At 44.3% G+C, this 24,347-nt stretch overlaps 1 protein-coding gene across 1 annotated transcript in view; it reads left to right on the top strand.

Moving 5' to 3' along the window:
* The window catches only part of otud3 (OTU deubiquitinase 3), a 33,509-nt gene extending 9,456 nt beyond the window's left edge, over positions 1 to 24,053 (top strand). Inside the window, exons 3-8 of the mRNA XM_084332926.1 lie at positions 799 to 947; positions 1,140 to 1,252; positions 1,366 to 1,488; positions 15,756 to 15,888; positions 21,771 to 21,958; positions 23,116 to 24,053. Coding sequence (XP_084189052.1) covers positions 799 to 947; positions 1,140 to 1,252; positions 1,366 to 1,488; positions 15,756 to 15,888; positions 21,771 to 21,958; positions 23,116 to 23,280 — 871 coding nt within the window. The 3' untranslated portion in view covers positions 23,281 to 24,053. The remainder of the gene's footprint in view (positions 1 to 798; positions 948 to 1,139; positions 1,253 to 1,365; positions 1,489 to 15,755; positions 15,889 to 21,770; positions 21,959 to 23,115) is intronic.
* Positions 24,054 to 24,347: the final 294 nt, after the last annotated feature.

Below are 24,347 nucleotides of genomic sequence, written 5' to 3'. Positions count from 1 at the left end.
TCAGTTAGTAGGTAGGTAGGTGTGTAAACCTACCCACGTTGTATTGATTTTGTTTTGTTTTTTGTTTATTGTTTTGTTGTTTATATTCTGTTTATATCTGTGTTCAGGCTCCCTCCAAAAGCTTGAAATAGCTTCTTGGGAGACCTGGCACATGCACACAATTTGCGACATTGTTATATCACATGAGGATACTCACATGTAATGTATCGTGTGTGTGTGTGTGTGTGAATAAATTCATTCATTCATTCATTCATTCATTCATTATTCCAGCCGTGAGCAGCTGTGAGCTGGAGTGCGGCTCCTATGACACCTGCGCCACCTACCAAAACTGGCGAAATGCCCTCTAACCCTTGAGCACAAACTTCTCCAGGGGCACGGCACTGAGCTAACATTGACCCTGTGCTCTAAAATACATATGAGTTAAGAGTTGCGCTCCAAGAGTCTTAATTATCATACATTGTGGCGCTTCAGGCCAGGAGGTCCTTTTACTAGACTGAGGCTGAATACGACCAGAACCTATAGACTGCAGTCTATGAATTACAGTACCTTTGTCAGTACCAGAATGTCCAGAAGGCTTTTGATTTGGCAGTTTGATCTTTGTTTTTTATTGGGCAAAAAGAGCTCTAACTCTTGAATTATCAATGAGAACCTTCCTACAAGTGTCGGAATGTGTAGTAAGCAAGCTAGCACTACTAGCAATGCAGGATGAGCTCTAGTCATCCATATTTAATGCAGACTGTGGCATCATTATAATCCCATGTGCCTAATAACTGGGCTGTATTTTTGTGTCTCCTGCAGGAACTGTCTGTTCAGAGCCCTGGGGGACCAGTTAGAGGGCCACTCCAGGGGCCACCTGAGGCTGCGCCAGGAGACGGTCCAGTACATGACGTCCCATAGACAAGACTTTGAGCCCTTTGTCGAGGACGACGTGCCCTTCGCACAACACCGTAAGAGAACGCCCCTGGTCTTCATCCAAGCCTCTTCATTTCATCAGGAAGCACTTCTAAGAATATGCACTTTGAGAAATTAGTTTTTAATTGGGTGGGGATGCCGGGTAAAAAGGACGTGAGGCAGTAAAATAACAAGGCGAACATTTGTGTCTCGTGACTAATCTGTCTCTGTTTCTCTTCGCCCTACAGTGTCCAACCTCTCCCAGCCTGGAACGTTCGCTGGCAACGACGCCATCGTGGCTTTTGCTCGCAGTCAGCAGCTGAAAGTGGTCATCCATCAGCTTAACACACCACTGTGGGAGGTAGGGGACACGCAGCACACACCAAGAATTTCAATATATTATAATGGCATGTGTATAATGTTAGTGTGGTCACTAATGTTCCACTATTAAAGCTACGTGTTCTCTCTATACAGATAAATGGTGCAGAGAAGCAAGTGTGCAGAGAGCTGCACATTGCCTACCGCTATGGAGACCATTATGACAGTGTGAGGTGCGTTGGGGACAACTCGGAGAGCCCTGCTCAGCTGCGCATAGAGGTACATAGAGTGAGGTTTCCCTTGTGTCAGGGCAGACCTGGAGAGTTGGAAGTTGTCTAGTCATGGAAACGGCTTGGGAAATGAATGAAATGTCAGAAAATTGCAGATGGTCCTGGAAAAATCACAAGATTAAAGGCTGAATGCCAAATGTCATGACATTTGGCCAACCATATTCAGAGAGATCAGTTCTTGGCATTTGCAGTGCTCATGAGTAAGTTTAGAATTACCTTTACACACAAGGGTTCCAATCCCCTTGCTGGTCCTCGTCCTACGCAAGCTCTATATTGCAGCTGGGCAATTGAACGGGTAGTGAGATGAAATTAAATTAATAGTTCAGATTTTCTGAACTCTAGCCCTATTTCTGGCTTACCAATGATGATGTTGATTGGTTGAGTCCTTTGTTCCTCAAACTAGCTCCTGATAGTTAACCACAAACGAATGCAAAGTGCACACAAAGAACATTTCAGTCAGCTTATACAGACAGGAGCTTGACCCCATTGACTTTGCATGGATTTGTGGTAGTGGTCAACCGATGGGTGTTTCAATGGCCGATGTCGACACCAATATTTATAGAGCGGTGCGGCTGATGGCTGATATGTTATTTTTTTTGCATTTGGAAAACTACAACAATTTAATAATAAAAAATTTGACACAAAATGGTTGGATTTATGTTCACACATTTTTTCTAGCTAGCATAGCTGGTTGATGACAGCTAAGTTTGTATTTGCTAACATTAAATTAAATTCTATCTTTAAAATATCAGCGTAATTTGGAGCACTATTTAGTCCCATTTGCAGGTAACCTAGTTTCTGGTTAATCAACATCATCATTTGTAAGTAGGACATCAGAACTATCCCTCAGAAAGACTTTGACTATGTTTGATCAAACATTATTGTTTCAAATGGCACCTCAAACTCATAACAACACCAAAGGCACTACCTGATGCAAAAATGGAATCATACAGAGTCCTTAATTTCATCAATGATAAATCAAATCTACGACAATCCAGCTGGGGAAAAATAATAGACTGGGTAACAGTTACAGTAGGTGCACCTACTCTTCCTGAACCCCAGGAAGAGTAGCTTTTTCCTTTTGTAACAGCTAATGGGGATCCAAATAAACTTAAACCTACTTTGGATGGAAATCTATTTTTCAAATAGGAACTGTAGGCATACTGATCTCCATGCTAATGTAGCCAGGCTATCTCAACAGTCATAATAATAATTATTATTATTATCACCTGACGGGTATGACAACTGTTCCCTTCAGTTATTGGCGTCTATTTGGTGCCCTCTGGTGGTGTAATTTAAATAGGGAGGTGAGAATATGCGCTAGGTAACTTTTTCTCTTTGTTCCTCATCTAGAGAGACACAGACACGAGGACAATTTTAGCTCCAACAGGTAGCTCTTATGTAGATGGTTAGATTTGTCTAAACACTGTGATCAATGTAGAAAATACATCCCATTTAACCCTTAGAGGTCGCCAGACCTGTAGGCAAGTTTACAATATGTGACGCGGCACGGTCTAGGCCGCCATATCTCGGCGGAGAAGATTATTCAGAAATGCCGAAAATGTTGCGCAATCCAGAAATAGGGCAAAAAATTTAATGTTTGCGCATTCACCTGATCGACTAGGGCTTGGTTTTACGTGTTCGGGAGACTCGGGTACAAAAAAAACTGATTATGATCATGTCTGTACCACAACGACAGCCCAAGCTGTGAGTGAATTACGGGAAGGGGAGCAAAGCCTTAAATTGTAAATTGTATCTGAATCTCTCTTTTTTTTTTTGCATAAAATAGTCTCTCTCTCTCTCTCTCTCTCTCTCTCTCTCTCTCTCTCTCTCTCTCTCTCTCTCTCTCTCTTAAATGTTACACTATGAAAACAAACTGGATAGTTGATTTAACTTCATTAGCTGAAATATTCTAAAACCATTAAGTCTGCTATACGCAGTCAATCAACAGTCATCTCCTGCCTCGACTACTGCAATGCACTGCTTGCTGGCCTTCCGACCACTGCCACCAAGCCTCTTCAACTAATTCAGAACGCAGCCGCCCGCCTGATCTCAAACCTGATCTCAGCCCATGTCGCCCCACTTCTTAGAGACCTGCACTGGCTCCCCATCGCCGCACGAATCCGCTTCAAGGCCCTCAACCTGGCATATCGCGCGGCGAAGGGAACGGCTCCCGCCAACCTCCGGTTAATGGTCTCTAACTACACACCCTCAAGACCCCTACGCTCTGCATCCTCTGGCCGCCTCCGACCAACTCCTATCCGAGCTCCGGGAGGGTCATCAAAGAAAAGCTGCCTATTCTCGGTCCGTGCCCCACAATTGTGGAACGAACTTCCCACCACAATTAGGACAGCTGAAACCCGACCAATCTTTCGCCGTCGACTGAAGACACACTTCAATCAATATCTGAAATGGAAAAAAATATATACAGTATATAATAATAATAATAATAATAATAATAATAATAACAACCCTCTTACTGTCATGCACTCTTCCTAATATACTAACATACACTCAACACTATAGCATTCAAGTCTTAACACTTTGATGAACATTGTTACTCAGAGTTGTACCCTTTCTACTGACTTGTCGTACAAAACTTGTAAGTCGCTTTGGATAAAAGCGTCAGGTAAATGACAAAATGTAATGTATACGCCATTCTCCCTTTCTTTGTGTGTGTGTGTTTTAAATGATAATCAAATATTGAATCTTGATTACTATCTTGACTGTTTTTCCTTTATCCTCTAGTTGGTTATAAGATCTCACAAGTTTCAAGTATAAAGTACATGTACATTACAGTGAAATGCTTGGTTCTGTATGAGCCCCTGAGAATGTGCTTCATACAGTAAAAAGTGTTTTTTTAAAGTGAGTATGTGCATGTGATACTTAGTCATTGAGCATCCTGATAGCCTGAGGTCACAAATCATCCGAATAACAAAGCAAGGTGTTGTTGTGGAAGGTGTTAACTGGGGAGGGGAGGGGTTACATTGATTTCTGGGTAGAGTAGTCATTATACATTGTAAGCGAAATGGCTCCATTTTCTTTTGAGGCCTGTAGCTCTTGAATAAGTATTGTGTTAGCAGCATGTTTCATAAGACATAGATTGAAAAGTATCCACCCAATTTGTACAAGTGGTGGCTTATTTTGAAGGTATGAACCTGTAATTGCATATCATGTAAAAATAAAATAATTAAGATCCCTCTAAAGGACCCAGAGTCTGTGCTGGGTCACATATCACAAAATAGCTGCGACCTCAGAGGATTAAATGCATGCTGGGTAAAGCGTTAGCGAAGTGTCACGAACGAAGATGGACAAAGACGTGGAGTTCTCCGAGGAAGAAACCGCCCCACCCACCAGAGTGCTAAGTAGACCATTATCCTATATTACTCTACTCTGAATTTTTTTTCTTTCCCTCCCACTGCAATTTCTCTGCCTTCCCCTTCATGTATCTGACCACTTTTTCATATCCTTCTTACTACCTCTCATGCTTAACCCCAAACCATCCACTCCAACCCAAACCGTCTCAGTCAGACGCAAACTGCGCTCCCCATCTCCCTCCACCCTTTCCTCCAACATCCTAATCACTCTACTTTTGAGTGACACCTTCTCTGCTCTCCCCCCAGACACGGCAACCTCCACCCTCCTCTCAGCTCTCTCAACCTCCTTTGACAAGCTCTGTCCCTTCGCAGAGAAGCCTGCAAGTATCATGGAGAGGGACCCCGTCAGCCCCTTCGGACGGGTGTCCCCCAGAGCTCGGTCCTTGGACCCTTCCTCTTCTCACTCTACACCAAATCTCTGGGTAACATTATCACGTCTCATGCCTTTTCGTATCGATGATACTCAACTCTTCCTCTCCTTCCGTCCCTCAGATATCCATGTATCTGAGCGGATCTCTGCCTATCTGTCCAACATCCGCCTGGATGGCGACCAAACACCTCAAACTGAACCTAAGCTAAACAGAATTGCTTCACCTGGAGGCGGTCAGGTGGCGTAGCGGAGATTGTGCTCGTCATCAATGCAAGAGGCTGCGGTCTCGACTCCCGGAGAGTCAGCATTGCCTTGGCTCGGGCTGATCGCTATACTAACTCGTTTGGCTGAGTTAGGGGGAGGGGAGCCGTGGGTGGGTCCTGGGCATTGTGGACAGCGACCCCTACAGTTCGGTTGGGGCGCCTGCTCAGCAAGGGTAGGATCTGGAGAGGTAGTGCGACCTTCCACACGTTACACTCTCCCGGTGAGAATCTGCGCGGCCAGGTTGCGTGAATGCCTTCTACAACGCTGTTCCAGTTCCGCGTTGCCGTTTTGCGCTCTGATTGGCCGAGCGTGCGCATGAGCCGCGACGCGCTCCTCAGCCAGGCTCCGCTTAAGGCAATTTATACAAATGGAAGTATAGATTACGCCGTAACGAATCATTAAAAAAATATACCCTTAACTGGAATATGTTGTGCCTTTACACATATGTTGGATTATGTAATTGGTTTGTCATGACAAACCAATAAAAAATCGCGAATTAACCGGTGGCTACAACAACACACAGTAACTACATGCATCATTGTTTACAACTGGACACGGACGCGTTAAACTAACCTAAAGTTAGTTGTTCACCAACAATCTACAGACACAAACAAACACAGAACCGGACTGTTATATTAAATTAATTGATTGCTCTTTAACGCGTCCGTGTCCAGTTGTAAACAATGATGCATGTAGTTACTGTGTGTTGTTGTAGCCACCGGTTAATTCGCGATTTTTTATTGGTTTGTCATGACAAACCAATTACATAATCCAACATATGTGTAAAGGCACAACATATTCCAGTTAAGGGTATATTTTTTTACTGATTCGTTACAGCGTAATCAATACTTCCATTTGTATAAATTGCCTTAAGCGGAGCCTGGCTGAGGAGCGCGTCGCGGCTCATGCGCATGCGCGCGCTCGGCCAATCGGAGCGCAAAACGGCAACGCGGAACTGGAACAGCGTTGTAGAAGGCATTCACGCGGCCAGGCTGGCTGCCGGCTGGCTGCACATGCGTCGGAGGATTGATTGATTGATTGATTGAAAACTTTATTAACAGATTGCAGAATGGGTACAGTACAGTACAGCTCAATACATACAATTGTTAAGGGGATGCAGACCAGAGAAAGACTTTCGTCTTGTTTACATCAGGGTCCCCCATTTTCAATTCATCGTAACATATATGACATACATGACATACAGATAGACAGTACTGCTACATCTATACATTTATGACCCACAGGAAAGCATGTGACAGTCTCCGGCCTCTCGGACCAACAGTAGCGGAAAGTTCGCAACAACCAGGAAGGGGGTTGGGAATTGGCATAACGACTAACAGTGGGATGGGAGAAAAATCGGAAAAAGAAGGAGGGGGAAAAAGATCAAAAAAAGAATTGCTTCACCTGCCAGTGCCGGCCAAATCCTCCCCCTTGACCGACCTTTCCATCACAGTGGAGAATGTAGCTGTGGCCGCGTCCTTGACCGCCAAGAACCTTGGCGTTGTCCTTGGCGACCTGCTGAACTTCTCCGCTCACATCGCCTCAAGTCAAGTACAGTGAAATGCGGGTGGTCATGCCCGCAGCAATTGTGCAATAATACAAGTAATAAGAATAAGACATAACGGGTATAATGTACATAAAGTTTTAAAAATGCATGGTAAAAGACATGCTAAGGTCCTGCGATAGCAGCTTGAACAGGCTGTTGTTGGGGTGGTGAGGGTCTTTCATTATTCTGCAGGCTCTGGAGTTGCACCTCTTGTTATAAAGTCCTACAGGGGTGGTAGTGCAATACCCGTAGTACGCTCAGCTGAGCGCACCACTCTCTGTAGGGCCTTCTTGTCCTGTGCCTTGCTGTTTCCATACCAGGCAGTGATGTTTCCAGTCAAGATGCTCTCTACAGCTCTGGAGTAGAAGGACTGGAGTATCTTCCCAGATACTCTGAACTTCCTTAACTGTCTCGGGTGGTAGAGGCGCTGCTTCGCCTTTTTTACGACCGAGTCTGTGTGTGTTGTCCATGTCAGGTCCTCTGAGATGTGGACCCCCAGGTACTTAAAGCTGCTCACCCTGTCCACGGTAGCCCCGTTTATCCACAGTGGTGTGTGTGTCCCCTGCTGTGTTCTCCTAAAATCCACGATCAGCTCCTTTGTTTTACCAATGTTCAGGAGCAGGCTGTTGTCCTGACACCAGCGTGCCAGTACATCAACCTCCTCCCGGTAGGCCTTCTCGTCGTTGTCAGATCAGCCCCACCACCACTGTGCCATCCGCAAACTTCACTATGGAGTTGGAGCTGAACCTGGCCACACAGTCATGTGTGTAGAGTGAATACAGCAGGGGGCTCAGAACACAGCCCTGGGGGGATCCGATACTCAGGGTGATGGTGTTGGAGGTCTGACCTCCCACCCTGACCGCCTGAGGCCTTTCACTCAAAGTCCAGTATCCAGGCGCTCAGAGCGGAGCTCAGACCCAGCTCAATCAGCCTGTCCACCTGTCTGCTGGGGACTATGGTGTTGAACGCTGAGCTATAGTCGATGAACAACAGTCTCACATAGCCCCCCTTCTGGCTGTCTAGGTGAGAGAGGGTGTTGTGTAGTACCTGAGAGACCACATCGTCAGTGGACCTGTTTGACCTGTATGCAAATTGCAAAGGGTCCATATCACTGGGGAGGGAGGCACAAATGTAATCCTTAACCAGCCTCTCAAAACATTTCATGACCACAGAGGTGAGTGAGCTGTGGTGTTCCACAAGGAAGCATACTAGGTCCGCTACTGTTCCTAATTTATGCAAATGACATGTCGTCAGCTTGTGACTGCAACTTGTTCCTGTTTGCGGACGACTCAGCCCTGCTGGTCTCTGACAAGAACAAGTTACAGGTTGAAAAAACCTTCAGCTCAGAACTAGGCAAAATCTGCATATGGCTCGCTGATAACAAACTATCATTACACATGGGCAAAACAGAGTCCATTCTCTTCGGTTCAAATAACAAACTCAGCAAGACCGACGGCTTCTCAGTTACAGTGGGTGACAATATTGTCACAAGGAAAGAAGATATTACCTACCTGGGTTCCATCCTAGAGGCAAATCTTTCCTGTGACAAAATGGCATCCAATGTAATAAAAAAAGTCAACCAACGAACTCGATTCTTGTACCGGATCTCCTCACTGGTAAACAAGAATACCCTGAAGACTCTAGCAGGAGCATTCATTCAAGGGTACTACGACTATGCTTGCACCTCATGGTACCAAAGCACCTCAAAGGCGCTAAAAACAAAATTACAAACATCTCAAAACAAACTGGTCAGACTACTGCTTGACCTTACTCCTAGAACCCACCTCACCCCTGCCCACTTTGACAACCTAGGATGGCTTAGAGTAGACGACAGAGTACAGCAACTTGCAATGAGCCTGGTCTACAAGATACACTACACGACCAAGGTACCCATGTACATGACAAAATACTTCCCAAAGGTCAGTGAATACCACGATCACAACACCAGAGGGAGCTCCACAAATCATGTTAAACCCAGATTCGGCTCAAACAAGGGACTAAACACGTTTCGCAATTATGCCACATCAATGTGGAACGCCCTACCCAAAGCTGTAAAGGAATGTGAATCACTACCCACTTTCAAAAACACTCTCAAAAAACACCTAAGGGAGACTGCAACTCGAAACTGGCCCCTGTAAATGTCCGAACACAACCCCCTCCAATGTACAGTAAATTACCAAGTATGGTCTTGTCAATAATCCAATGTACAGTTTTGTTTGTACAGTTGTACAGTGTCCCCCACCCACCCCTCCTACCCAACCCCCCCCCCACTCCTACCCAACCCCCCCCCCCCCCCCCCCCAACCACCTCCAATGTACAGTCCCCCCCCACCCCCACCTACCCAATCCAATGTACAGTTTCTACCTCAAATGTATATACTTTTTTTTTTTTTCTGGACTCTTTTTGTATCACAAACGGTACTGTAATTGCAAATCTGGTATGTCATAAATGTATAGATGTAGCAGTACTGTCTATCTGTATGTCATGTATGTCATATATGTTACGATTAATTGAAAATGGGGGACCCTGATGTAAACAAGACGAAAGTCTTTCTCTGGTCTGCATCCCCTTAACAATTGTATGTATTGAGCTGTACTGTACTGTACCCATTCTGCAATCTGTTAATAAAGTTTTCAATCAATCAATCAATTCAATCAATTCAGTGCCACCGGTCTGTAGTCATTAAGGCCTGCTGGAGAGGATTTTTTTGGTACAGGGATTATAGTGGACTCTTTGGAGAAGGCGGGACTCAGCCAGGGATAGATTGAATATGGTGGTGAACACTGGGGCTAGCTGGTTAGCACAGGACTTATCCATCCTGTTATCCCATCTGGGCCAGCTGATTTTCTGGTTTTCACCTGCATAAATGCTCTTCTCACACTGTGTACAAGGCCCTCAACCTGGCATATCGCGCATCAAACGGAACTGCTACCGCCGGCCAATGGTCTCTAACTACACACCCTCAAGACTCCTCCGCTCTGCATCTTCTGGTCGCCTCAGACCCACTCCTATCCGAGCTCCGGGAGGGTCATCAAAGAGAAGCCGCCTATTCTCTGTCCTTGCTCCACAATGGTGGAACAAACTTCCCACCACAGTTAGGACAGCCTAAAGACACACTTCTTCAATCAATATCTTAAAAAAACAAAAACAAACCTCTACTGTCATGCACTCTTCTTTCACACACTTGGATGAACATTGTTACTCAGCTGATAGACTTGCAAAACTTGTAAGTCACTTTGGATAAAAGTGTCAGCTAAATGACTACATGTAAATGTAGTCCACTTCTCCGCCTCCTCCATGTCTGAGTAGACAGTTGGTGCTGTTAAGGTTTCTGTGGAAGGTGCGAATGGGGGGGAACTTCTGCCCTAGCCTCACTCATCCTCTTGTGGTAGGCTTATTGGCCCTCTCCCTGTACAGCAGCCTGCTGGACTGGATCTCCTGCTTCACCTGAAACAGCGCCTCATGGAAGAAGTTCTCCAGCTCTGTGTGCCATTCCACATGGCTGTGTGCCAGCTGCTTGATGTGGCCCAGCTCCTTCTCCCGCATGGCCAGAAGCGTCTGCAGCTGGCCTGGGTGCTGACCAGGGCTCGCTGCTGGGTCTCCTGAGTCTCCCGTTCAAACTCCCCTGCCATCAGCCCCAGGGCTTGCTCCAGGGTGGCCACCTTGGCCATCAGCTCAGATACTATATCTCCTCCTTCTTGGCCTTTAACTGAGCTGCATTCTCCATAATTGGCAGCTCAGCAGTACCCTTGTTCAGCGTCAGGGAGGCGTTTTCCTTGGCGAGTGACGTGGTCAGTCTCCTCAAGTCGTCCGACTCCTTCATGTGAAAATTGAGAGCCTCGTTCAGACGCATGTTCTCCTTGAAGACGGACAATGCTGCACAATGGAAGATGCACAATGGCTTCATTATGGGCCCTCTCAGCCATCTGTGCTATCTTCTGTTCTGCCTCCTTCTCCAGACAAGCCTTTTCACGGAAGAACTTGTGCTCCATTCTAGCCTGGCTTTCTTTGTTATTTGTCAGCAATAAACATGCTTTCTTCGATACTGCTGAGCTCCATCTCCATTTGGGCTTTCTTCTTCCAAAACTCTTATCACTCCCTCCACCTTGATCACATCTCGGCTGTCTTACATTTCCACATTATTGCAACGAATGCACACAATGCATTGATGAAAGCGTCTGTGGTAAGATCATCGAGCATCTCTGTGTATGGCTCTGGAGCACATGCAGGTGAAAAGACCATCCTTCTTCAGCTCCTTTCTTCCATAGAATGGTCCAAAACAATCGATGCCACAATATGTGAACGGAGGTGTCATTTCCACTGTTCTCAAAATGTTTGAATCTTGTGTGTTCCTTCTGTACTCGCGACACATTGTGCACTTATAGGTGTGTGAGGCAACCGCACTGCTGCACCCCGTGATCCAGATTCCGTTGGCTCATTTACTCTTCCTTGATGATGTACCTTCTCATGGTAATACTTGATAAGTAAAGAGGACACATGACTTGCATTTGGCACAATGGCAGAATGCTTGACATGTGGGTGAAGGCTAGATCTTGTCGAGACGTCCTCCAACCCTGAGAACACGGAACTCATCTACAAATGGACTTAGTTGGTGTAGCTTGTTTGCTTTGTCTTTATGCTTTACTTCCTTGCATTGCTGTATGCTTTTACTTTCACTGCTGAATGCTTCCGCTTGGACCAATTTGATTATGAAAAGCTCTGCTTCCTGTCTTTCCTCAACACTTGTGGCTTCACTTGTTTTAGGTTTAAGACCCTTGATTTGCTTTGCATGGCGCTTGAGATGAGCAATAGCTTTGACAGCTCTTTTCCAGTCTCAAAATGTTGATAGGCGGTCTAACAACGTCCTGTCTTCCTTTACCTTGGTGTTGAGCACCTGACCTTTTCGAAGTTCTGGATCATTGTCACTGACCTCTCCCACCTTGACATCTCTTATGGGTAGCTCCTTTTTCCATAGAAAGTCTGGGCCTGTAAACCAATTTGAAGCGACAAGCTGATCCACCCATAGGTCTCTCGAAGCATGATTCGCAGGATTATCTTCGGAACATACAAACTGCCATTGTTTGGGATCTCTAGTGGACTTTATTCTTTGGATTCTGTTTGCCACAAACGCATGAAACCGCCTGGCATCGTTGTTTATATATCCCAGGATGACCTTCGAGTCTGTCCAAAAGTATTCTTGGAGATTGTTGATTTCAAGCTCATTTTTGAGCGTAATGCTTGTTCTTGCTGCTACCACTGCTGCAGACAACTCAAGCCGTGGAATGGTGGTTACCTTGCAACACACGCTTTCCCCATCATTAGCGACCCATGGACATCTCCATTAGCGTTGATTGCTCTGAGATAACTACACTCCCATCGTTTGTCTGAATCTTTGGCTCCAACTTCCCCTCTAGAAATTGCCTCAGTAAGTAGAACCTGAAGCCTATTGAGGTAAGCAGAAGGTTTCTCTCCATAATTCTGATTGGAGCTCTGAAAGGTTGCAAACAGCTCCTTGCCGTCTTCTACTACTTCAAATGCAGCTTCAAGTTGTTAAAGGTATGAACTAAGGGGTGCACTAGTGCCGAGAGACTTAAAGGGGACATGCATTGCTATTCCTTGCACTATTTGGGCAACTTTACACAATTTCTGTGAGTCTATTGAACACATCTGTAAGGTTTATTTAAAAAAAAAAATCATTGTTTTATATTTCTAATGGAGTACTCAAAAGCATAATTTTCCAGCCTCAGGATTGCAGGCTGTTATTGGATGGGCTCCGCCCATAAGCGCTTTCAGTGACAGTCACCCACACAGCGTGATACATACGAGAGAGAGAGAGAGCAAGCACACACTTCTGCACGGTCCCACGACTCCCGCCGGTCTCTCTCGCCCGTTCTCTGCCTGTCAAAACCCGTTTGAGGTGTCGGGATACACTATGCACTACAACCATAGAGGGGGCGTTACTGCAGATCAGTACCCTATTCACGTCAGGAATACCGTCAAATCAGAATGGCTTAATAATAATAATTTATTTTGTATAGCGCTTTTCAAAGACCCAAAGTCGCTGACAATAGGCAAAAAAGAAACAAAGAAAACAAAGAAACAGAACCACAGGGAAACGGAGGACAATAAGAATACACAGGAAACATAAAACCACGAGTAACGGATAACAAATACGGGAGTGAGTAGGGGAGACAGTCGGGAGGAGAGTAAGGGAAAACCAAGGGGGGGGGGGGGGCAGGAGAGGAGAGAACGTGGGGCAGGGGGAAATGGTGGTTATGGGTAAGGAAGGTTCAATACTTGGGAGAACAGGTAGGTTTTGAGTCTGGATTTGAAGGTGGAGAGTGAGGGAGAGTCTCCGATGGTCTGAGGGAGGGAGTTCCAGAGTCGGGGTGCAGCTCGTGAGAATGCCCGGTCACCGAAACTTTTGAGTTTGGATGACGGGACAGTGAGGGAAAGAGTGGAAGAGGACCGAGTGGGGTGGTAGGGGAGAAGGAGGTCAGTCAGGTAGGGGGGGGCCAGGCTATGGAGGGCTTTGAAGGTAAGGAGTAGTGTTTTGAAGTTAATGCGTTCCTTGATCAGGAGCCAGTGGAGGGAGTGGAGGACAGGAGTGATGTGTTCGCGGGACTGGGTGTTAGTGAGGAGGCGGGCATCTGCAGTTTATGGAGGGAGCGGGAGGTGATGCCAGTGAGGAGGGAGTTACAGTAGTCCAGGCGGGAGGAGATGAAGGCGTGTATGAGGGCTTAGTTGAGTGAGGGAAGATCTCGTGAACTCGAGACTAGACTGATGAGTCAATATGGTAATTAGAGACACAGACCCATTGATACTAACCCCTATTGCTATAAAAGAATGCTAAATACTGGAAAAACCATTTATAATGCATGTCCGCTTTAACACATTGAGTGCCACGCCCCTTCCGGGAAGTGACCACTTCCGTGCCGTCCATTAACCCAATGTAAACGTAGTTGTACTTTGTAGACCTAAACCTATATTTTATAGTATAGCTATTGGTCTAATAACGCCGTCGAGTCTCATTGAGCTGCTTCTGGTCAACGTGCAAAAAACTGATTATTTTTTCATCCGTACATTTCTGTTTTGAATATGAACATAGTCCGGCCGCTTCTGAGCAATTCCAGGGAAAAGACACGAAAACAGCGTTTTTGTGTAATTCAATAAACATGTTGTCATTTTTCGCCTGATTATCGGATCTTCCTGAAATCGACGCTAGATCATCACTATTATCCTTTGTTGTGCACGCATGCAATGTGATTTAGACCGGCGGCGACCCCCCCGCCCCTGCAACCCAACGGAAAACAGCCAAACGGCTATAACACAGATAGCTTCAATTGCAGTAGAAATAAATATCAGATCAACGCAAGCTTTCATGTATGGTCTCCTTACCTGGTCTCTGAAGTAATGAAAAAAAAATTATCAAATAATCTCATCGCCATTCCAGTTATCCACAGCGATCGTGCCTCCGACGTTGTTGGACTTTGCTCTTCAACGGGCGGGCGGGGTCAGTAGTCCAAAGCATCCCTACAAGCGTGTGTTTTGCCGGAGTGTTTAGGACCCGCCCCCATGCCGCAGCTCGGTAGAGAAAATAAACCAACCCGTTTCTAACTGGGTGCATTACAGGCCGAAGGCGTTAGAGGGCGGTATAATACCGTCTGCCAACTCAGAACAGTATGCACAAGGTGCCCCGCTGAATTATGAATGGCAATAGATAATAAAAGAAATACCGTGACAGAAACGTAGATCTACCTTTCTGGCACTCAACCATCGGGCGACAGAAACGTAGATATATACGTGAACGGCAGTCAATGTGTTAACAATGTTGGCTGCAGGGCTAAGTAAACTCCAATATCCTCCTGGCTATTCGATTTTCAGAGGGTGAGGAGTCACAAAAGAGGAGCTCAACTTGTGTATGCCAGGCATCGTAATCAACTTCAACGCCAACATTTTGGGAAATTAGCTTATAGTCTTCTCCAGAGAGAGAGACGAGAAGAAAGATACCAGTTTCCTCTGTGCGTTCAGTAGAAAGCTATCTGGCTGCATGTTAGCCTAGCTTAGCACAATGAATGGAAGCGGACACTGATGGGTAGCCTAGGCATTGTCCAACTAACACCTCTCCCGAAGGCTACCCGTCACTGTCCGCTTCCATTCATTGTGCTAAGCTAGGCTAACGTGCAGCCAGATAGCTTACTACTGAACGCACAGAGAGGAAACTGGTATCTATCTTATTGTCTCTCTGGAGAAGATGATAAACATAAAGACATTCAGTTGTTGGTGTGAGTTATTTAAGGGAAGGGTTAAGTAATGTCTTTGGGTACTTCACTGCTTTAATGTATGCCAGTCTCCTTTTAGAACCTAGGTATTTAGATATACCTGCATACTTGGCCACACACGTCAAGTGGGTTACAAGATGCAGTAACCTGATTTGAGGTTTGCAAAATGTTTTATTAGACTGATCCAATGGTTCCATAGCATGTCCTTTTATATTGGATTAGTTTAGTATATGGTTGGTTGGTGTATCTCATTTCAATGAAAGCCGCCCACATGGCATGTCTGACGTGGACTGACCAAAAACTGATGAAGCCCATGTTTTTGCACCTCTTGTAAAAGTGGGGTTTCGGTATTATCCCTGCTGACCAGCGAATCACTGGTCTAATCTTTCATCATGTGTCCTGTTTGGCCTTTGTCAGAATCTGCAGAATTCGCAAGGCCACCAGCGTGAGTTTGGCGACGGCCAGAGGGACAGGCGGACAGCTTCATCACCCACGCCCTTCGAGGAGGACAACGTCATCCTGAGCTCCATCAAGAACCGCGGAATCCACGGTGAGAAATCACACTTAACCAATCAAATGTGGAAGTCCTTATACGGTTTTTGATTGGTTATCTTTGACTTGGGTACTAGGCTATTATAATACCCAACAATACATGTCTGGTGCTCTACCATGGTAACTTGAATGAGGAAAAAACGTACCAGGTGGTGATGGATATCTGGGTAAAGTGCTACTGGCTGGTAAGAAGGCAGTTATACGAAAATAGAAGAAAATGGTGAATTGATGCCAAAACACTGGATATTGTCTCTTGCACTCTAAAGGCTGCTTTGCTTTATTGTAGGGCGCTCAACACTTTTGACAACTGTCTTTGCAGAAAAGAAGGTGTCATTCGATGTTTAGCATTTATGCTTTGGTGAAGGTTTCTGTAGTCTCTATGGTAACGACAGATACCAGACTACTTGCCGTTTGTGTTAATTTGCTCTGTCAATCTTTCCTGCAACTGTCCACGTATAAAAAAAAAAATGCTACAGCTAAATACAATTCTAGACATTTCTAAATAAAAAATCTGTCGAGCGACGGTTGTCAAAAGTGTCAAAAGCACAGATCAGGGTACAATCTTGTACACAAGGTCTTAGTTGGCGGGAAGATTATGGAAATGAATGGCAGATGTTGAGACTAGAAGAATGTATTAACCTCTTAAGCCCTAGCCATATTTTCAGAAAATTCGCCTAAAAGTACATACCCAAGTAAATGGAAGATTGCTCCACTTCTACAAGGCCCATTAGCATGTTATTGGTATCTAGGGCCATCTATGGACCTCAGGGAATGTATTTACATACATTTGTGTGTCTGTTACTATGCTTGAGTAAATTGTAATGAACCAAATTATTATTATTCGTTTTTCAGTGTACTGAAAATTTAAGCAAATGACCAAAGGGTAGATTATTTACATGGTTTTTTGTAGATGCAGTACTTAATTTTGCCATCCGGACACATGCTATTTGAAATATGAATATAGAATATCAGGCCTATAAATTACCTTATTATGGCCAAGTCATACATCTATGGATCCTCTTTCCAATGGCTGGAATCTATGGAGTTAAATCTGGATTTAGTACCACCAGGCGCCCGTTACAGTGCAGAAAAGACTGAATGAAATCTACTGTAAGTACAGTTACTTTTGTATGTCCATTCCTATGACATTTTTTACCGGATTGCAACACAGTTTTTTTCTAGACGTTCACATGCCGGTAAATAAACAATATACGTTGTATTTTATGGCAATAACGTTCAGGTTTGTTTGACCCGTGAGATATAAATGAGATTTTCATGTAAAAAAGTCACGTCAAGCGGCTATAGCTTTGACTGTGGCTGGTGTAAGCTGGGTAGTAGGGGTGTAACGATGCATCGATTAATCGAAATGCATCTATTCTAATGTGTTAGAATCGATGCATCGATTTGAATATGTTAGAATCGATTATAATCGAAATTAATTGAAATAAAAAAAAATTAAAATATATATAATTTAATGTTTTTTTTTTTTTGTGTATTGTTTTTATTGACCTACAGTCCATTCATGCTGAGTGAATCAGTTCCCCCAGCCACATTTGTGTATTAAATTTTTTTTGGGGAATTAACTGAAAATGTATAGAAAATTAATCTAATCGAGTCGAATCGTGGTCAAATGAAGAGATTTCATGATGCATTGAATCGTTGCCTGAATAATCGTAATCGAATCGAATCGTTGTGGGGTCGAATCGTTACACCCCTACTGGGTAGTGTAGGGAAATTTAGAAGAAAATTACGTTTCGACGTCCACCGAAAGCCCTGGGTCTCCTCTTATGTAGGACTACAACGATTTCATGACTGCATCATTATCTAAATCATCCGGTTTCCGATGCAATCCGCAGAGATTTTTATAAGCTCATATTTTGCTAATCATTGGTAAACAAACGCAGTGCTGAAAATATACACTTTGACTGCTGTTTTGATAGGGTTAGGTTCTTTACTCTTGGCTACATTTGGGGGAAAAACACGCTACATTAACTCATTCAGGAGATTTTGGAGAATTCCAGAGAAATCCGCGATAATAGCCCTTTTCTGGAATACACAAAACACGTTGTCATTTTTTGGCTGATTTATGAATAGTTTTCAAATAAACACTAGATTATCGATAGTATATGTGTACTTATGCACGCTAGAGAAGCGGGCTGAAAAATCGATTATCCATGCCGTGGATACGGCTAACGTTACGCACACACACACGCGCGCGCGCTGCGATGGCGGTGATAGGAACATCTGATTACCCCAAGACTGGTAACATAGAGTCCTTACCTCAGATCAGATGTTCTGCAAAAAGATTAATCCAATTCCTGATCGCCATTCCAAATATTGATTGCGTTTATTGATCCAACGTTATAGCACCAAAACACATAATCGAAAGCTGCTCCAAGCCTCCCCAGTGAATGTGGTAACGGATACTGCTTGCCCGAGATGGGAAAACCCCGGACCGGAGTTTTTCTCTGATGCACAGTCCCATCCAATCCAATCCAATGATGTGCAATACCATCCGGGAGACGATAGGCGGCGGTATTTGCCCTTTTTGAGCTCAGACCCATTCCCAATGATAACGTCAGGCTGGATGGATGGATGAAAAATGAATGGATATTGCTAATAAAATATATAACGATTAAAACCAGAGTTTTCTCGGGTCTTGGCACTCAACGCATGGCGAGTTAACCCGACTAATCTCGTGATTGGCACTGAATGGGTTAATTAATACAGCCTGTAATCTATTTATGACGTGAAATAAATCTCGCCCCAGTACAGGGCCCGTCGGGCTTAACACATTGAGTGCCAGGGACGAGAAATCTCGTTATTTAATCGTTATTGCTTTTATTAGCGATATCCAATCATTTTTCATCAATCTAGCCTCACGTTATCATTGGGACTGTCTATGAGCTCGAACAGGGAAAATACCGCCCCCTATCGTCTCCCGGATGGCATTTGCACCCATTGGATTGGACTGAATGGAAATGCATGAGAAAAAAAAACTCCGGATTCCACATTTTACTTCTCAGGCATGTAACCGGAGACGATCGGATTCATTGTGGACACTCAGAGCAGCGTGGAATATGTATTTCGAGTACCCAACGCTGAATCAATAAACGCAATCGATGTTTGGAATGGCCATCACCAGGCATGCAGTCGTGCACACATGCGGTTACATGCCGTTGTAGTAGGTCACTGAGGCAGAAGTGCGCGCAATGATGTGCACGCGCGCGCACAAAAATGCGTTCACAATTGTCACTGGACTCGTCGCGCCGTGCGAATGCGATAAGTACCCGGCCGGCACTTATCACCTAGACTTTGCATAATAATAGGATACCGATAGCATAACAACGAGAAGTGCCAAACCAAAATACAAGCCCTGTAGGCTACCAATTGGTGGGGGGTTGCTTGATCTGTGGTCCCGACTGGAAGGATGAGACAAGTTGTGCTTCAGTCTGAAGGAAACTGTCCTTCTGTAAACTAACTCTAAGTTACATTGTTAATTTAGTTTGTATTTACTTTTCTAGTTTAAGTTAATTCAATTAAAGAAATTGTAACTACAATTACATTTAAAACATTGTTATGCATAATAATCATCTGTTCTGTGCGCAACCGAGGGAACATATTGCGATATATTTTAAATTTTTTTAACTGCAAAGTAAAACTGTCGACATGTTTTATCTAATAAAATAAAGTTCAGTCTGTTCATCTCACTTCAATAATTCTTATTGCAGAACATGGTATTTTCTCAAGCAAACAGATGTAAACACTGTAATCTGTGTTGCATGTACCTGACAAACTGAACTGTTTGTATTACAGTCATATTCCAACTTAACTGAATGCATGTGTGTGTGTGGACTACTGTACTATTACAGGTATTGAAATGAACAATGCAACTTCCTTATACAAATATTTTTTTATGAATAATTAAATATCGATACTTGGCGTCCCTGTATCGATACAGTATCGCCATGCAAAGTATCGCGATACTACTACGTATTGATTTTTTCCCCCACCCCTAGTCAACATGCATACTATTTCCATAACTGGGTTGATTTAAAGTGCTAATCTCGAACATCTCAGTTTAAATAAATGTCTGTTGAGTCACTATCTATCGCCAAATTATGTAATATAATGGTGAATGAGCCCATGGCCTACTGATGAAAGCCCTTTTCTATGCAGCATGTGGCAACATTCCTGGGAAAAGGTCTTGCTTAAAATATCTAATATCTAAGTACTAATCGACCACAGGGAAAAAGGGACATAATGTATATTCTGTTATAGCCATAAGTAATACATTTATGTATTGTATTGAAAAAGTACATCTGTATGTATTACAAATAAGTAGTCAAAGTCAGCTTTATTGTCGCTTCTCATAATGTCAAGACATACAGAGAAATGAAATTGCGTTTCCCCCTTCCCACGGTGTATATAGTAGTACACTGTGTACATATATTACATAATCATAGTATTGCTGTAACACTCAGAGCTGACTAAACACTACGAGAATGTGCAACCCAAAAGGGAGATGAAAAGATTCTAGCAGTAACAAACAAAGACATAGTTGCTGCAGAGGTCCACTATCATCGTTCATGCTGTAAGGATTACACTAGAATCAAGAAGAAGTTCATGCTGTAAGGATTACACTAGAATCAAGGAGCCTGAGATCAAAGGGAACGATAAAGGAACAGATGGTTGAGGAAATGTATAAAAGGGTTGAAAGGGAAGCCTATAAAGACCTTTTGTCCTTTTCAAGTATATCAGAACTGATATCAAGAGGATGGAAGATGGAGAAAGAAGAGGAATAGTTGATGGTGCACTCAGCACTGGGTGGAAGGCCAGCCAGCACTTGAAGCTGTCCTGGATCTACTGGCCTGTAACTGTACAAAAAAGAATGTTCACTCCCCAGATGTATGTGTCTTGCAAATGGCCTCAGGTGTACGGACGGAGATGTGTAAACTGGCAGAATGTGAACCAGGCATCCACCTCAGAGAGTGTGGAAAGTTCAGATGAAGACGTGGACAACATGGAAAATTATTATGATTATTAGGTCATAAAAGTATGGAAATCAATATGTAAACCAGTCTTTGATTAAATATATTCACTTTACAATCAGTTTCTTTGACTTTTCTTTATAGATTTTCTTTAGGGTAGTGATATATAATGCATGATGGCACGCATTTACAGTAGCTACCACTGGTGCAATGCTATCACATATTTTCTAACTCTAGAGATGTATACCTTACCAAAAATCACTATGAGCATTAGTCCCCTTAGATGGTACCGACCAACCCTACTGGCTCACGGACTAAATGATTGTTGGTTTATGGTGTTTGTTTTGGACTTTTGGACTTTTGACGTCGATATATTACTTATACAACACGTACACATTACTTATACTTACTAGTTACTACATACATTATGTACCTCTTTTCCCTGTGGTCGAATAGTACTTTATTTCCGTTTTCCGTTTTATGATGATTGTCACTTTAAGTTTTAAATGCCATCTTTGTCTTAGACAGAATCTGCATACTGTAGGGAATGATCAAAACGATGTGCAGTTAGACCAGCCACTTACAAAATGGCACATTGTAACCTCCAGCATGTAGGCCTACACTTTGTTTAACAGGAAAGATGGGAGTGTGTATTTTAGCCGTAAGGAATTTGAATTTAGCTCATTCCTGAGCATGGACGGCGTTATTTGAATGTGTCCAACACCATAAGAACGTGAAGTTAATTAACTAAACATCTCACAGCTGTTTGTTTGTCTGTTCACTGAATGCCTCTGTAGACGCTAGAGGAAATCCACACACCTTGAAACTCAAATCAACCAGCCCTTCTCGTTGACACTGACTGGTTCCGTGTCCATTCCTGCTGTCCCAGGTGAAGAGGAGAACCTCTTCCAGCTGACTGCTGCCACTATCAACGCAGAGTGGCTGGTGGGTTCAGCACTAGGCCAGTCCTGTTGGGACCAGTGTGCCCCGGGATCCTGTTCGGCCTGTAGAGGCACCGCCACAGACTGCAGTGAGCAAAAGCAGGCACCAGAGGGCAGCAACCTACACAAATCTAAGGTAGGGGCTATTCGAATGTGCACTTGTGAAGTATCCTGTTCCTCACAGATGCCACGCCAGTTGGGTGGTCTTCTACAATATGTGTTGGGGAAAATAACTCATGTGTATACCGCCACCTAGAGGTTTTGATGGGAACTGCCCCCTATAGCTTTAATCTGTTTTGATAGGAACTGCCCCCTAATAGCTTTAATCTGTTTAGATAGGAACTGCCCCTATAGCTTTAATCTGTGTAGATAGACCATTTTTGTCGTTTTTGTGTTCTCTCTCCTGATTGCAGTAAACAAAAGATAAATCTCTTTATCCAAAGTGTAGAGCTATTATTTTAACATGTAGACCACTTACTCAACAAACTGAAAAATACCACTTACAGCACCTTAATATGTGAAAATCAAATGTTAAAAGGTCCCCTATTTTATAAATGGCATTTCCCAGTGGTTTGCATTGTTTTCTAGCAATGTGGGGTACCAACACTGACTAGATGTGAAATCTCTACCCAGTGGAAATAATGCGGAAGCGGTTTTGACAGCAGACAGCAGAGACCTTCAGCTGTTCAGCACTTCCTCAAAAGTGTTCAACAGCACAGCTCCAGAGTGCTTATAAATCCCAGCTTTCCCGGCGCTGTTTCTATGTGCAGTGAAAACTTCAATGCTTCTAATAAGCTTTGCAATGAACCCCTTGTATTGCAACAGGGGGCGGGGGGGGGGGGGGGGTTGGGGGGGGCTCTCGCTCTCGTATCTGCTAGTGCAGGTGGGTGACTCAATGAAAGCGCATTGTGCACAGCTTGGACTTTGGAAGGGCAGAAAGTGGTGCACCAAAGTACTTAATTAAAAATACAAAACAATGAATTTTATTGAAAGAAACCTTACAGATGTGTTCCATAGACTCACAGGAATTGTGTAAAATTGCCCAAATAGTGAACAATTGTGAACCTTTAACATACTGATTACACATCACACCAAGTGCATGAACAATGCTTTATTCTTTAGGGGTCATAATATATGGTGTTTTTGTGAGCTGCGTATAGTAGCTACTTAGTACACAGAGCAGTGTGGCTTTCACCATGACATCTCTACAGTCAACAATAGTTTGGGCAGTAGTATCTAATTTCCATGATAAATCAATACCGAAACATTACCTTTAAACACTGCATCCTCCAGGTGTCGGCCAAGCAGAAGAAGGAGCAGCAGAGACAGGAGAAGAAGAAGCGTCAAGAGGACAGACACCGGCAGAAGGTCCTCCAGAGCAAAGCGGGCCAAGACCAGAACCAGAAGCTGCCAGAGGCTGTTACCTTGGTACCAGCCCTGAACACCCTGAGTATATAGACTGGAGCCTCCACCTCCTCCTCCTCCTACTCTAGCTACCGCTGGCTGTTACCTTGGTACCAGCGCTGAACACCCTGAGTATAGACTGGAGCCTCCACCTCCTCCTCCTCCTACTCTAGCTACCGCTGGCTGTTACCTTGGTACCAGCGCTGAACACCCTGAGTATATAGACTGGAGCCTCCACCTCCTCCTACTCTAGCTACCGCTGGCTGTTACCTTGGTACCAGCGCTGAACACCCTGAGTATATAGACTGGAGCCTCCACCTCCTCATCCTCCTACTCTAGCTACCGCTGGCTGTTACCTTGGTACCAGTGCTGAACACCCTGAGTATATAGACTGGAGCCTCCACCTCCTCCTCCTACTCTAGCTACCGCTGGCTGTTACCTTGGTACCAGTGCTGAACACCCTGAGTATATAGACTGGAGCCTCCACCTCCTCCTCCTACTCTAGCTGCCTACCACTGTCTGTTACCATGGTACCAGCTCTCAACACCCTGAGTATATAGACTGGAGCCTCCTCCTCCTCCTACTACTGCTACTCTAGCTACCGCTGGCTGACGGCGACGACAATGTTTTGCACATAGTTAAAACTTCCACAATCACATCGGATGACTTTTCCTGAAACAAAAAAACAAGAATGAAAAGAGAACCCCTTTAGTTTCTTTGTGAATGTTATCATGGTGCCTGCGGTGTGTGTGTGTGTGTGTGTGTGTGTGTGTGTGTGTGTGTGTGTGTGTGTGTGTGTGTGTGTGTGTGTGTGTGTGTGTGTGTGTGTGTGTGTGTGTGTGTGTGTGTGTGTGTGTGTGTGTGTGTGTGTGTGTGTGTGTGTGTGTGTGTGTGTGTGTGTGTGTGTGTGTGTGTGTGTGTGTGTGTGTGTGTGTGTGTGTGTGTGTGTGAGTGAGTGAGTGACTCGGAAATGGAGACTGAGATGCGGCATGTGTTGTGAGTTTGATACCTGGTTGCTCAGTAGCAGTTCATTAGGTTTCCTCTTCAGAGACACTGTGCGCCTACTCAAGTCTCTTCTCTCTATGCGGGCGAACAACATCTCTGGCTCTTCTTGACAACCA

The sequence above is a fragment of the Notolepis coatsorum genome, assembly GCF_963971535.1.
Source record: "Notolepis coatsorum genome assembly, chromosome: 17".
NCBI classification, from domain to species: Eukaryota; Metazoa; Chordata; class Actinopteri; order Aulopiformes; family Paralepididae; genus Notolepis; species Notolepis coatsorum.
Note: the sequence above shows the minus strand (reverse complement) of the source record. Positions and strands in the feature narration are given on the sequence as shown.